A 15,918-nucleotide genomic window follows, 5' to 3' on the forward strand; every position below is an offset into this window, starting at 1 on the left:
TTCGCTTCAGTCAGGTCTCAGGGAGCACTGAAAATGAACCGTGGGTTGTATCCTTGTAAAAACTTTGGGACGAGTTTAAAAGAAATTGAAACTATGGAAAAGTTTGGTATAGCGTCTGTCAAAGGGACAGCGTTGGTGTCTATGGCTGCAGCTCTGACTACCGTGGAAAACAGGATCTTCTGCATTTGTCAAAGTTCGAGGTATTATATTCTATTTTACTAATATAATGTATTATATAAGATAATGTATCGTTTTATTATATATAGTGATATATATATACTTCCATGAGTTTTTCAAATGTTTTATAATCATGGTATATGCATTCACAATTTTATGACTTATTCTAAATTCATAATATGGATAAAAATTAGATTTCAATGTGTATCAGTTAGATATAACCTGTCATTTTGATTAATGTGGCTAAACACGGGTTTTATATTTCTGTCTAAAAACATAAATAAAGCAGGAGATATTTTAATTTACAGTATTTATTTTTCTAAATATGCTTCACTTTGGTAAAATGAAATAATACGGAGCATTCTCATCGTCTGTATTCAATCGTTTTCCTTTTCTGCTCCGTTTTAACATTAGAAATTACAAATTAAAGGCAGGTGATAAGACGAGCGCCCGAAAGTGGATCAAGTGCGCGTGACGCTGTAGGGCACAGAGCACAAAGCGAATTAGCAGACGGAGAGCAGGAGCGCTAGGAGATGGAATTGGTAAGATTTATGTGCAGGGCTTGGAATGGAGTTTCCCGTTTGTTCGGTTTTAACAAAATGCCCATCACAACAGATCTCGTTTTTTCTTCACGCTATGTCAACATCGTTGCAAATGTGATAAGAACAAAATATGCAGAAGCACTATGGAGCACGCGCGCCCTTTGCCTTCTAGGGGACTCCGGTGTGTTTTAACAGAAAGACGGAAAAAGGCAGCCGTTCCACAGAAGTAATGGTAACCAGTACACAATTGATAGCATCTACCAGGCAAACGGGTACCAATATTGAAAAAGGCATTAAACTTTTTGGATGTTTTAATATTTTCTTACCCTTTATACAGTTTTAAACTCAAGGTGTAGTTAAGAAATAGGGGTCCTGCTAAATATTTCTGTTAGCCGATTTATATATTATACTGCAATTTCACAGCAGAAAGTCTTTAAAAAGTTCCTGATCAACAGAAGTAATGATATCCAGTATACAGTTAGTAAAACCTACAGTATCTGGCAATGGGTACGAATATTGAAAAAGGTGCTAAACATTAGCGTTTTTCAATATTTTCGTGCCGTTTATATTGTTTTAAACTCAAGATGTAGTTACAATATAGTGGTCCTGCTAAACAATACTTCTGTTAGCGGACTTATATGTTACGCTGCACTAAAGTAGATGGTTTTAAATCTTGGAAGCGCACGGCTGTTCTGATCTTCAGAACCGAGGTTCAGAAGAATGTCCTTATCGCAATGGCGCCCCCTAGGGTTAAATATTTCCTCGAAGGAGTGGAGAGTCGCCCCATCCAAATGTTTGAACATTCCCCTTGTAAAGTTTGTGGACGTGACGGTGTTTGTAACGATCTTTACAAACGTACTCGATCATTGTTTTTTCATGAAATATTATCTTATTTAACTTAATTTGTAAGTATGCAGATCAGGGAACAACTTCTTCTATAAAATACTGTAATATGGTACAACTGGACACTGCTTGCCAGATTTAATCAGATTAAATTATTTAAATATTTTATGCAATAATGACATTTCGTGTAATGTTATTATTAACTTAATATCAATAATATACTGGTGTTTAAAGATTGATTATAAAGTATTATTCAAATGGAAAATTAATTTCATAGGGTCCACTCTAAAAACCTAACGACTTATATTTAATGATTTCTGATAAATTAAGACTATCGAATTTTACTGCTAAATCGTAGCATAAAATTAGAAAATATTTTTTTAGGTGCAGAAACATTACCAGATTTTTTCGAAAGGCTTTCGTGTAGCTCCAAATGGTCAGTTCAGGTGCGATTTCGCTCTATGTGGAATCCCATTTTAATTACGTCATGTGAGGGTGTTTCCCAGACCTGTTGCTGTGGTCACGGGGGTTCCAGCTGGCTCGCGGGGAGGCGGGAGCGGGGTGCCCCTGAGAGTTCTGTCAGTTTCTGCAAAAGACGAGAGAGATCAAACCGGTAACTTCCAAACTACTGCACCAAAGCGGGAATACGACATTGGAAAGACAGAGGGGATGCTAACAGCAGTTGCTCTCGGGATTTAGTAACCAATAGCACTATTCTGCGAGATTTACTTTTTATGTTCGCTAGAAGACGTCTAACATACGCTTCTTAAACGATGACTCCGTGTCTGGAACGTACAAAGTGTAAGTACATTTGCTTTGCTTCAAGTGAGAGCGCTCTTCGTATTAAAACATATAATTTAACATGCACATTGTTGCCTGAAACTTCACACTTGAATTGTGTTGCATCACTGAAAAGATTAATAACGTGATACACAGGTGCGTTACTTAATTTTGTATTCTCTGTAAATTAACTGTATTGAACAAATGCCCGTGAAGTGCTGCTATGTCCTAATCTTTAATCTTATAAAATTTTATAAAATTTGATTTATATAAACGCTTTGATGCATAATGAATGCAGCATTTAACGTTTTTAAGAACGGTTGCGGTCCAGTTTATCCTCATTGGAATTATCCGATAGGGTCAGCAAATGTAAAAAAATACAGTTTTGATTAGGGAAAAGAATTTCTTTCCAGCCACGAGATTCTTGCAAAGGAGCGCCCTCTGTTGGTCAATAAGGGTTCAAATGCTTAAAAAATACCGTGGGTCACATTCTATAACTTTACATGAAATTGGCCTTTCCTTGTGTTAAAACCTTTAAAGTGTTATACTTTGTTTCCTAAAAAATGGGAGGCATTGGATAGTTACACCAGAAAAACAAAATGTAAATGTCACCTTGAGTTGGTTTCAGTCAGTGCTAAGGATTTTAATCTAGGTCTTAAAACAGGGATTACAATGTTTAGCACTGACCTCAACAAGCTTTGAGGATTCACAGAGTAACTGATAAAAAATCTACAAACACACAATATAATGACATTTACACAAAATGTAATTAAAAACAACTTTGTTAAAGGTAAATTTGTTTATCCCTTTCCATGATTTGTTTTTTGCCTGATATGAACACAAGATGCTATGGCATACCAGTCAGAAATAGAAACTGAATCAATGGATTTAAATGCAGATAAAAATATGTTTAGCCAAAACCATAAAGGAACAAGAAGGATTATGTAGGATGATTTGCCTCACAAAACAAGCAGTGTCTGCGTTCTGTCCCTCTGAGGTATCACCTATTTATTTTTGTCTTTTACCTCAAGTGAAATGCAGACAGGATTGAAGATGTGATAAATGAGATGAGGCTCAGTTGGGACATAAACATGAAAGACTGTCATTCAAGAAGATGTCATGAAACTTTAAAAAGGCAGCAATTTCTTATATACATGTTCAAATAAACAGACTGCCACACAGGGTCAAACAGAACCTGTGGGGTTTTTAGGTCACATGGGGCACAAGCAATAGTGGTGAAATATGATAAATGCTCATATTTCTAAGGTTATCTAGAATAATGAGCCTTGTCTGTAGCATAACTAGCATACAGTACCTTACAGTCTTGCTGCACTGGGCAAATAAGAGTGATCTGCAAATCAGACTAACTATTGGATCATTCAAAGAACATGTAACTAAATTGATGATTGATTAATTCTTTAAAAGGCTTTATGTTTTACAATACAGAAGCTCAAATCAAATATCTTTGTCACATGATATCATTGTGGAACTACTGTATAAGGGATATATCTCATACCACTGTGCAGTAACTGAACACAGAGTACACACTGGAATTTTGCTTTGTTTTCAGAATCTATTTTATTCTTCAGAGACTTTCATACTTGTTGCTTCTCTTCGGTATGCAGGGAAAAGAATGACAACGACTTTCATTTTGATAGCGTACAGTAATTCTCTGGTTGCAGATTTTAACTAGACAGCTGTCATTTGTCTAGGTGACTGCATTCCTAGGGGAAAATCCACTCTGCAGTCATCATTGTAGACTGTTGTTGAAATATCTGAAATTAGACCGTTCGTCTTTAAAGTACAGTGGCCCTCTAGTGAAAAACACATTTCAAAACAAAAGAATAAATTCAAAAACACAAAAACAAATTTAGAAGCTTACATTTTTACATAGGAACAAATATAACACAATTCTAGCACTTGAGGGCCACTTAAATAGTGTGGGTTCTCACATTCTAAAATAAATCAGTGAGATTTTTCAATACATAATTTGAATTAAAAAGGCAAAGTTCTGAAATATGAGCTGGGTGTTTTATGGTGTTAGGTTGTGCCCTGGGATATAGCACAGGCAAATAAGGAGGCAGAAGACAACAGAACTCAGTTAGGTGTATTTTCAAAATATCTTTTCAAAGAAGAAAATTGCTGCAGGATTGTTGCCTATCTCTTTCCTATACAGATGTCTTATCAAATCAATCATTTTTTTCTGTACTTTTAGTGCATGAAAGGAAATGTCTCATATGTGCTATCGACTATGGATTGCGATCCTGAGCGCTGTTCAGGTTTTCTCCTCTGGAAAAAATTTTGGTGACTTTAGATATACATCCCGATTGTAGACTGTCCCAATTAACATTTATGTTTTTCTGTTCCAGCCACCTATTCAAAACGTGGTTTCACAAAATAGAGGGAAATAGAGGAGAGTGCAGGAGAATGCATTTTCTTCTTTCCCTTTGTCCTAGTCAATAGTGGCCAGTATTGTGTGTAAACAATGTTTTTTGCAGGAAGTCTAGTTCTTGTATAAAAGACTCTCCTTGGTCTTCTTCCCTTTTTAAGTCTCTGGGAAGTACACAACCACTTGCCTCCACTTGTCAAAACTGAAGCAACTTTTGTCCGCCCCCTGTCAGGGAACAAGAGCCTTCATAAGGAGAGGCACTCACCTCCAAAAGTCCACCCAAGTGTGCGAACCAATATAATAGATCCTGATTGAGTGTCACTTGTGATTAGTAACAGAGCTGACACACAATTCAAGGCTTACTCAAGCAAACCATCCATATAACTTTTCACAGACTTTGTTCCCTATGATTGGTTGTCGTTCTGGATATCTCTCTTGTGCCAGGAAAAGCAGACTCTTGAGGAGAATGCAATCGGGCTTTTGTCAGTCTCCACAGAAAAGCCTTTATGTGTTTACTTTATTTTTCCCGTACAATGTTCTTGGACTGAAAGGGAGACCAACAAAACAGACACATACAATGCCTGTAATCCGCTGTCCGTGAAAGTTATGAGTATTGAGTATTAGTCAACCTATCTTAAAATAAGACCACCTGCAGTGACTGTCATTTATATCCATATCGGAACAAAAAGTCAGAAACAATCCTGTATTCATCTTAAATGTGGGTGTTTGGGGTTCTGGAGAATTATACAGTAATCCCATCAAGAAAAGAGGCATTTCATACTCACATGGTATATATTGTTACAGTTTGTACGTGGATTATGAGGGTTGAACACATTTTAGCAAATAATTGGATTGAGTTGTTTTTTTTTTTAAATCAGGGTTTCTTATCTGTAAGCACAACTGTCTGGGCTACGGAACAAATACACATATCAATTTTCTACATGATACAATATGACAATTTGCTGACTTGGAATTGTTAACCTGAAAGTTATTGGGTTTTTTTTTTTTAGAAAAACATTGCCTATTTTCAGGTGTCCTTGTTTTCGTTCTGTGTTGAAAAGTATTGCATCCTCCATAAAACATTAAAGAAGAAATCTCTATTTAAAATCTCAATAGTTAATTTCCATCTCATGAATAGGTGAACTGCACCAATGTGTAATTTTCCCATGCTTTAAGTAAATGTTAAAGAAGGACAGCAAGAGACATGATGCTTTATGAGGAAGAAAGAGATCTGTCTGGTCAATATCCAATTTCTTTTTGAGATCTTGCCTGTGTTTGGTTAAAAATAAACTCCCAGACGATATATTCAAGCTGATTCTATGCTGGCTTTACCCCCAGCCAAACCACAGAATTGACGTAGAATCTATGTGAGATGATTTCTGAATGAACACAGACCAAGTTTTTAGTGTGCTCTGGGCAGAAAGCCAGTTGTGAGTCACATGCACATCCATGTGTGTCGGCCAGTACTTAGTTTCACCTTTACGTTATCAGAAGCAGGTCTACCGTAATGTTCCGACACCAAGCCTCTGAGAACCTGGCCCTTTTCTATTGAAGGCTGTCACCACAGCAATCCAGAAATCTCAAACGAAGCCAATAAAAGCGTGAGAAAAATGTGACTGAAGCAAAGGGATATTCCAGAATAGGACTCATCCTCAGCATGTACTTCTGTTCTCTGAGAAAACAGAAAACTGTGCTCACTGGTTCTGGCACACTATCTCACTATCACTCTCCACAACTAACCATAATTAATTAAGTCAGTATTCAATAAGTTAATCAATAATAATTACTAAGTTAATAGACACAAACTATAACTTTATTTTGGAATGTTGCCGCTCATCTATAAAAAGGTCATTTTATGAAAAACGGGGGAAGAACAAGCATTTACAAAGAATTATATATATTTTTGTACAGAATGTCTTAGACCAGAGATGTTAAAAAAGGAAACTTATTCTCTTCTGTGAAGTATTTCTCCATTGGACGTTACAGTCCACTGCATTAATGTGTTAGCACTGCTGTTCAGTCAAAAGATTCTTATTTATAAATAGTTTATTATCAAATGATGTACAGTACAGATTGATACAAAAGAAATTTGTAGAAAGCACGAAGTTGTCCCAATTTATGTGGTCTATTTAATCTTTTTTTAATAGGGATGTAGAACATTCACATACTCTTCCAGTGACCATTTGTGTGATTTGTTGCTTGTGACTGGCTACAGTCTATCTCCTACATTTAGTGTTACAAGAGGTCTTGTCATGCTACATAGAAACAGATAAAGACCATATGGCCATTATCTCAAAGACATACAGGAGTACGAGTGCCGGAGAACTAACCTCAATGAATTATCTTTGCTCCTTTGATTAGTTCACCAGCTACTCCATGGCAGATTTCCTGAAAGAAATAAAAAATAGAGCTTAATTCAAAAAAGCATTTCAAGCTAGTTTAACAAAACACCAGTTCAGCACAGGAATAGAGTACAAACATGATCAGAGCACTGTGTACACCAGACTACTGAAAAATACTCCTGTCTCATGTGGCATAGCAAAATAGCCTTAAAAAGGGTAGACATTAGGAGAAAATTAAGACTTGTAGGCCCTTGTAAGTATTTTATCATTGCTGCCTGTAAAGACCCACAGGACAGAGGTCAGGTCTTATTGCCAATAAGCTTTAGGGACTTTTTTCTGAACCTTAAATAAACTGCTCATTACCTTTTTGATGGAATCGCTTCCTCTCTACTGTTCTGCCCAGAACTGGCTGATAGTTACAGTATAAACAACTTCCTCGTACCAGACCATTAGCGCTGCCCTAGCTGGCTTTATAGCTACGGTGAGGTGATGCCAGTGTACAGTAATTGTCCTTTAGAAAACACAATCTCCACGGGGTGTTAATAAGAGAGTGTGGAAGGCTGGCTTATTTTCGATCTAGGAGAACCAAAAGCTTTTTTCCCCCAGAAAGAATAGTATATTTGAGAAACAGAAGCGCAATTTTTGTTTATTCATTTTTTTTATTTCTACTCAACATGAAACGTAATCAAACTGATTGTTTTAACAACAGTCTGGATTTAGAACAATAATACAAATAAATAAACTCATTGATTATAATGAATATTTTAATGTGATGGGTTAATGACAGCAGTGAATTAGTTTAATCACATACAATATATCAAAACTTGCATAAAACAATTTAGATAAACATAGGCACTGTATAACTTAAAAGAGTACCAGATTTAGGATATTTGCTAGTGAGATTAAACTGTTATAAGCTCCCACATTTCACCATTATTCCCTCATATTTAGGACAGATGAGATGGCATCTTTCCATTCTGTCACTTTGGTAATAAATGAACTTTCTTTTTAATCCACAACAAGATGTTCATAGTTGGATATGATTTAAAGTGTGCTATATGCACAAAACTTCCATTGACTTTCCCAGGAAAACTTTTATAGACCATATCCCCCAAGGTAATCATTTTGACAGGGAAGTATGTGGACATTGCTCCTGTTAAGACTGTGACAGTGGGTATATGCGATTTCCATATCAATGTTCAGTTTTGCAGACCCATTTCTCAGTGTACAGTAAATACAAAAGACTGACAGCATCTTCAAAGCTGAGCTGGTATATGAATTGCCAGGATTAACCTTCTAATAGAAGAGCTCAGATTTTCACTTTTGACAACACAATTTTACTTTTAATGTTTCCTATTATATATAGGAGAAAAGAAGTACAATATACCTGTATAGAATGTGTAAGTTAATATCTGATGATCAGATCTTTTAGATTAATAGAAAATAAACCTGCTGTTCAGCTTTGAGTAATCGCTGCTTGAAAACCAATGTCTACTGTTGTGTATCATTGTAATGGCACAGAAATGTTTAGTAAAGTAAACTCATGGTAAAAACAAGAATATGTGGTAAAACATTATTCAAAATGTGGGAATGCACAGCAAAGAAAAGTAAATGAATGGTAAAACTACAAAAATACCATGTCCTAATGTGAAGCTGCAAAAGCACTGAGAATTTCTACGCTGAGGAACTTTAAAACAGTATAAGTTTGTTCAGCTTGTTAAATATAAGGGGGCACAAAACTGCAATAGGGAATGGCAATTGCACAGTCAATACTGTCAGTTAACATAATTATTACCAGCATCACAATTATCCTTATAATAACAGAGTATGTCATTATCTAAGTGACATATTTAACCAAGTGCAATGTGTATTGGTTCTGGCTAATGTCAGAGTTAGGATTCTGTTTCAGACATATTCTACCTCCCACAAAATGATCAACTAATGGTCTTTTTGGGTAGCACAAATAGAGTGGCTGGGAAAACTCCAGTATGATTGAGCCATGGGTTCGAAACATGTTGTTCTGTGGTTATGGATGTCAGGATCTTTAAACATGCACAAGGACCGAGTCAGAAGAGTGAGTCAGGAGTTACCATTTATAAACAAATTCAAACAGCACAGCAGTTAAATCCATCAAAAACTAACCAATGCAGTGTATATATATTTACTAATACCTAATCTGAGGTGTTACACTATTGTTGCTTTGTTCTGCCTGGTTGTAGCTGGAGGTCGTTGAAAGCAGCAAAGTGAAGCTGGTAACCGAGTACAGCATATCCTACTGCTTCGTTAATGGTGATTTACACAAACATTATCACACACCACATCACCACCTGGTGAAAATTCTATAAGATTATTCTAAATATGGATCAGTCCATAACATACTTTAGTATTTGAACTGGCTGTTGTTCCTTATTCATTGCAAAGAAACCAATAGCAAACAAGCATCTTGCATAGAAGAAGTGGTACTTAAGCCAGTGAAAGGCCAGTATTAACCCATGGGCTATCTGTGTATCTTTTTTAGGCATTTAGGGTTTCCTGCTCTGCATCCAGAAGAGACGGGGAAAGGTACAAGAGCAAATACTTCTGCACTTTTGGACTGTCTGGACACGCAGCTGAGAGAGAGAGACACACGGAGAGTGGCAGGCAGACATGCACCCAGTGGTCCTACTCCTTACCTTTACTCTGCTCATTCTCCCAGTGTCCTGTACCTATCACTTCATTCAGCCAGGGTAAGACTGTGCTTCAAGTCAGATTTCATTTGTCAAGTCTTTTTTGCCATTTTATCTAGTTCTTATTTAAGAATAATAATTAATAATTAATTGTAATTAATAATATGGGACTAGTTTAAAGCTACATATTATTTTATGTCTTATGGTTGAAGTAAGACTATTTAGTCTTATAATACTAGCATCAGATTATTCTTATCCGTAGTATAGAATACAAAAATCATCACATTTAAGGTATCCTATAGTAAAGCTCTAGTTTTGAGTATGGAAATGAATTGACTACAATTAAACTGATGAGGAGTTACCTTGAAAATCAGCAGAGTTTTCTGCATTTCATATTTTTCTCAAGACTATTACACACATGTCCTTTACAACTTATAAAGGATCCTGGGTTATTCAAGAACAAATTCTGGCCAAGAATTAAAATGCCTGGCAGACTTACTCACAATTTTAAGGAACTTTTTTTAAACAAAGTTTATTCCGAGATGCTCACAGTTTGAACATTACCTCCAGAATTGGAAGGTTATTGAATGAGTTCACGAATAGGTCTGTTCTGATGCAGACACATCCCAAAAGGATCCGCCACAGAGTGACAATTATTGGACATGTTAAGAGTCCAAGGTCCTCATCTGGTACTTATTTGCAAGGCCTTCTTACTTTCTGTTTTAAGACCACATAGTTGGCTTTGATGGTCAATATGGTTTAAATAGTTACAACAGTTCTGAAAGCCAAAGCAACATACTTGAAATGTAATAGGGATAAATTACTATAATTTCTCCATAAAGTTTATTGTAAGTTTAACTTTTAACACTCCATAATAGGTCCATCCCATTTAACAGGTTTCCTGTTATTCATTTTTAATGTTTTACATACTATACATAGCTTTAACTATAAAAGTAGTCCAATGGGATACTAATGGGATAGTAGCTCTAAAATTCTATACTTAATTGAATGGATTCCAGAGAAACACCAAGCTCGTGTTTATGCTTCTGTCCACAGTACTACAGTATGAGCTCAGGGCTGTACTGACTGTCGTGGGATTGCACCAACAAATTGCACTATAAATACAGTACAGATTTCTACATCAAAGAGAGTTACAATCTGCCCACTATAGCAACATGTCTGTGGAAACCCATTAGAATTCACTGTGTATATACAGTATAGTAGAATTTGCAGCAGTATGGTCTAATACAAAATAGCATACCACAGTCATTTAACGTGCTGTCGTTCTGCATGTTTTTTTCTCAGGCGCAGAGTGTGTAGCAGAGATGTACGTCAGCAGCTCACTCCAGTTTCTCACACAGAATCCTTCGTGCAAGCTGTGCATAAGCCCTACATGACTCTCTGTGATGGGAAAAGGCTCTGCAGTACCTACAAGTAAGGCCAATACAAACTACACTGTGAGACACACCCCAAAAACATTTCTTTATTAATGCTTTCTAAGTTTCGCTCTGTACCCAAATCACTAAAAATAACTAATTAAAATATGAATTAGGTTTCTCCACTACACACCTGAAGTATTAATTGTACACAGTCTAAAGTTCAGTCATTTTGTGTTTGATATTGACCAGTACTGTCTGTGTGTAGTGTGGCATTTTAAAAGACAGCAAAGATGTTTTGTGAGCATTAGAGCACAGGTAAGAAACCTGCCCATCATTTAAACTTTCCATTAGTAATGGCAATGTCTCATTGATCATTTTTCTTCTGTTCTAAGTATTTATTTTTAGTTGCAATAACAACAAGAGTATAATAAAAAAGACAGGATGGACCAACCTGACCCTGACATCTAGACAGGGGCACAATAATGAAACATGTTTGACTCATAAGTCTACCATGGTACCCGGTGGATAGGGAACAACTGCTTGTGAAAACCTGTATTAACTATTTAATCTATAAGGTTGTCAGAGCATAGAAATGGGACACAGCGAGACAGTCCCTTTTGGGATACGACTCTCACACAGAATTAAATTATAATGATGGAGATTTGGGTGGAATATAAATATTGGAAAAAGTTTAACTATGGGAAATGTAGGGTTTCCCACAGAGATCAAGCATCTGTTTATTCTGGCAACTTGGGCCTGTTATTTTTTTCTGTACCTTTCACAATTTTTTATCCTGCTGCATAGTAATCTCATTTTTTTATCAATATTTTCATCAGCTACACATTATTACCAAATTATGCAGTTTTGTGAAGTTTCTCTCTGGCAATTTTGATGCCTTTTAAAGGCTTTGCCAGAAAAAAACTCTCTCATTAGAGATGGTGCCTCATTAGCAAAGTAAAACGAGTTTCTGTTCCTTTCAAAAATGTTGATCTTTTCCCAATCCTTGTTTTAATAAATCTGTCTAGCATGAAAAAAAAACATTACAACATGTTTCTCTTTGCTGGTTCCTTATAGAACTGTGTACAGAGTCTCATACCGTCAGGTCACCTCACCTGAGCCTCCTTCCTATTCTGAGTGCTGTCCTGGGTGGCGGAGAGTCCATTCACACAACTGTAACCAAGGTAACACTGCTTACATCATCCTCTTTCCACAGACAGATGCCTCAGACTTTCAGTCAGTCAGTCAGTGTTTAACTTGGAAACACAGAAAATAGGAGAGGACAAACACGCAATTTAGGTACATATACGACCATTATTTTCTACAAGTCATTTCTATCCAAAGACACTTCCAAAAAGCTGAGATTATAATGTTTTTTTTTTCCTAGTGAAAAACACTTGCAATACTTTATAGAGCAGGTATTTGTTTAAATATAAGTTCAACTTATTGGACTTGGATATGGGATCTCAAGCATTTTTACACATACCCGTACCATTAACTGCCAGGGTGAATAAACCCCATCTTTTTTAAACAACACAATGACACTAAACAAGAGATATTCAGTGCTTGTGACATAATATCTTTTGAGCAAGACAAATGAGTCCAAAGTGAAAACTAGGCAAGAATTTTTATAAAGATACATGCACAGCAAGCTGTACACACCTATTCTCGCAATTGAATAACCACATGACTATGGATTTCAAAAGAGAAGCTCAATTGTGCAATGGCAGGAGGGAAGAGAAAGGCTAATGCATATACTGTATTCCTAACACTCAGTTACTTTGCTGTATTTGAACCACCTCATTTCTTCTTGATTAGATAGCTGTTAATCCCACCTATGAAAAAGTAACTCGGGGGCTCTGCAGAGTGGTGCGAACAGTAACAACACTGAAGTGCAGGTTGAACTCTGTATTTAATACATTGCTAGTTTGAGCCCGGGCCATGTCACTATTCCATTTTGACTGGGATTTCCCAAGCAGCAACATACAAATGGCAGAGATCCACCAGAGTAATATACAATGAGACTAGTCAATTTTAACTTCCTGGCAAAACTGCAGGTCCCCTAACTTGCTGTGCATCGGCAGGTTAGTAGTGATGTCAGAGAGGGATGTTCCTCTCTTCTAGTCTGTTAACTGATTAGAAGATCAGTCTGTGGATCTTCTGTGTGCCGAATAGCTCTGCTAAGCTGTCAGCTCTGTTAAGCAAGTATGTTCACATCTCATTTTCTCTTAAATTGGTTCTTTTCTCAAACTGCTGCTTTCTAAGTGGCTGAGCACTAGCAATTGTGAACCACTGTATCATTAGTCCACAATGCAATAGAGACCTCTTGTAGTTGGCCAGGCACAAGGAGTGCAGTGTTAGAAGTGATAGTTATTTCTATCTTCCCTTAGCTCAGCCAATGGCACTATGGGACTCGTAGTGTGAAACAAAGCACATTGCCTCAGCCAGTGTACACTGAATATGCATACTGTATGTCTTATCCACATCTCATTCTCTCATTAGAGTTTGAGGGTTACAGTGATGAGTTGAATTTGTTTAATAATTGACAATTAAAAATTAAAGAGTAAAACTCACAATTTTAAAATTACACTCCCACACACATCCATAGAAATCTGGATAAACTACACCTTCTACTAGAGGTTAGAATGACCTTTGCAAACTGACTGCCTGAATATTTTGGGGGAATAAGCACCAGACCTCACAGTTGTGGTCTGAGATTGAAACGGACCGGCATGTATTCTGTCTCAACAGCTGTTTGCATGAAGCCATGCATGAATGGAGGAACGTGTGTGAGGCCTAACCAGTGTGCCTGCGCCGCAGGGTGGACTGGAAGATACTGCCAGACAGGTAAATGTTCCTTTGATGGAAATTGCTTCTGTGCAGTCATTTTCTCCATATACTTTCAGCACCAGTGTGTTGATATTCCCCTCTTTAACTCTGTTATTATCATTAAATTGCATTTATAGACCTAAGCAGTTTACATTCTGAAGAAAAGATGGTCTGTAACAAAAATATTTGTCTTTTCCAGTAAAACACTTGCTTTGACTAGATTCTGTAGGTTTTCTGCAGCCTGCTTTCAGGATTTAAAATTCACATACATTTCCTCCACAGGCAGAAAGATGTCCTTTGGTGGTAGAAGAAAATCCAGGCCTAGTCTTGAAGATTGTTCAAACATTTTTAAGAAATCCTGTGAGACATTTGCAATTATAGTCCTGGAGGTTCTTATGGTCTTTTTTCCATGTTTATTCTTCAGACATTGATGAGTGTAATGGGTCACATTCTTGCGCCCAGCAATGTATCAACATTGTGGGCAGTTACCAGTGTGGATGTCAGGAGGGATACCAGTTGGACAGAGATGGGCATTCCTGTGAGGCTCTGGAGTTGTCTAGTCCTAACAAAGTCAACAATATTCCAAAACTTTCCTCAACTACCGCAGGTAGGCTACTCATTTTTACTGCAGTTTATAATAATGATTTGTGAGATCAGTGATAACAGATTAGATCTTTTAAGAAACGGTACTGTATCCACCTTGATGCAATAATTAAAAGCAGATTTTATGATTTGCATCATCAATGCTATAGTTGTAGAAAAACTTGATATCTCTTTGTGTGCTAAAACACTTTCCTTCAAAAGTTGAGAGCCAAATAATCTTTTGTTTGCACTACATACTACATGTACTAGAATACATTTATATAGTTTAGTACCAATAAATACATGTACGATTGGTGGATTTTTTCTACAGATTTTTTAAAATCTGATCCTTTAAAGGATCTTTGGCAATGCACATAAGAAAAAGGTCCTAAATAATATTCATATTAGTAGATTTCTCAGTAATTTTATCTTGCATTTTTTGGGTTTCATTACTATTGGTGTCTGAGAAAGTGACCTTGACTCTTTTGACCCACTTTACTACAAATGTAACATTGAACAGAATGCGAGAATTATATCTGCACCAGTATCTTGATTACAAAATCAATTGGGTTGTCACATTAGAAATGAAATCAAAACGGTGCCTGATGCCCTGACAGCTGTGTGGATGACCTGTAAAGGGTAGGGTGGTGACCTATCTTAAGCCACCACACAGGATAGCTACAAATCAACCTTCGTACTGTATTCCAGGAGGACACATGGCAAAAGTACCAATGTGCTGCACTAAAAATAAATTTGAAACCACATGCATCTGTCTAGACTTCAGATGTATTCATGAAGATGCTCTTGTAACCTTCAGGCTCAATTCTTTTTTTCTGCTGGTAAGGGACACCACCTGTTAGCACCAGATATGAACATGCTTTTCAGTTTTAACATTAGAAGTTCCAGATCAGATTTAATCAAACTCTTTGAAACCACCAATAGCATGCCAAAATCACCTTGAAGTTTGTCTTCAAGGTAATCAGCAAGTATCAGACTTTTTTCCTGCTTTCCATCTCTTCTGGTTTTCTCTGGATGTTGGGTCCCATTTGTATCAAAGCTTGTGAAGCCAGATGCTGTGCGTGTGCCTTTCCTGTTTTGCACTGCAGCTCAAAAGGCGAAGACATGAGCAGTGCTGGTTGCACAGTCCATTATTACTTTTGGTACGCGCTATGCCACTCTCAAACTCGTACCGTGAGTAATAATGCACTGTGGCCAGCAAAGCCTGCGAGGGAGACCATGAGACACAGCGACATTCTGTGTGGAGTTCCCACCACTCAAAGCATGTGTGCTATGGAGAGGCAGGAATGGGCCATGCTGTGACTGGGAATCCTGGGAATACAGCACTGTGTTGTGTATCCTAGTAACTATTGAAAACAGCAGCACATTTCTCAA

At 37.0% G+C, this 15,918-nt stretch overlaps 1 protein-coding gene across 3 annotated transcripts in view; it reads left to right on the forward strand.

Annotated features, from left to right (window-relative positions):
- Positions 1 to 15,918, forward strand: part of egfl7 (EGF-like-domain, multiple 7) — a 21,723-nt gene continuing 5,805 nt past the window's right edge. The window contains exons 1-7 of one of the 3 annotated variants that reach the window (XM_015366744.2): positions 1 to 200; positions 592 to 719; positions 9,592 to 9,799; positions 11,045 to 11,173; positions 12,193 to 12,299; positions 13,867 to 13,962; positions 14,369 to 14,551. In XM_015366744.2, coding sequence (XP_015222230.2) covers positions 9,720 to 9,799; positions 11,045 to 11,173; positions 12,193 to 12,299; positions 13,867 to 13,962; positions 14,369 to 14,551 — 595 coding nt within the window. In that variant the 5' untranslated portion in view covers positions 1 to 200; positions 592 to 719; positions 9,592 to 9,719. Of the gene's footprint in view, positions 201 to 591; positions 720 to 2,141; positions 2,364 to 9,591; positions 9,800 to 11,044; positions 11,174 to 12,192; positions 12,300 to 13,866; positions 13,963 to 14,368; positions 14,552 to 15,918 lie in introns of those variants that run through there. The other 2 variants (XM_006640636.3, XM_015366743.2) reach the window with 2 other exon arrangements.

The sequence above is a fragment of the Lepisosteus oculatus genome, chromosome 24, assembly GCF_040954835.1.
Source record: "Lepisosteus oculatus isolate fLepOcu1 chromosome 24, fLepOcu1.hap2, whole genome shotgun sequence".
In the NCBI taxonomy this organism is placed as follows: Eukaryota; Metazoa; Chordata; class Actinopteri; order Semionotiformes; family Lepisosteidae; genus Lepisosteus; species Lepisosteus oculatus.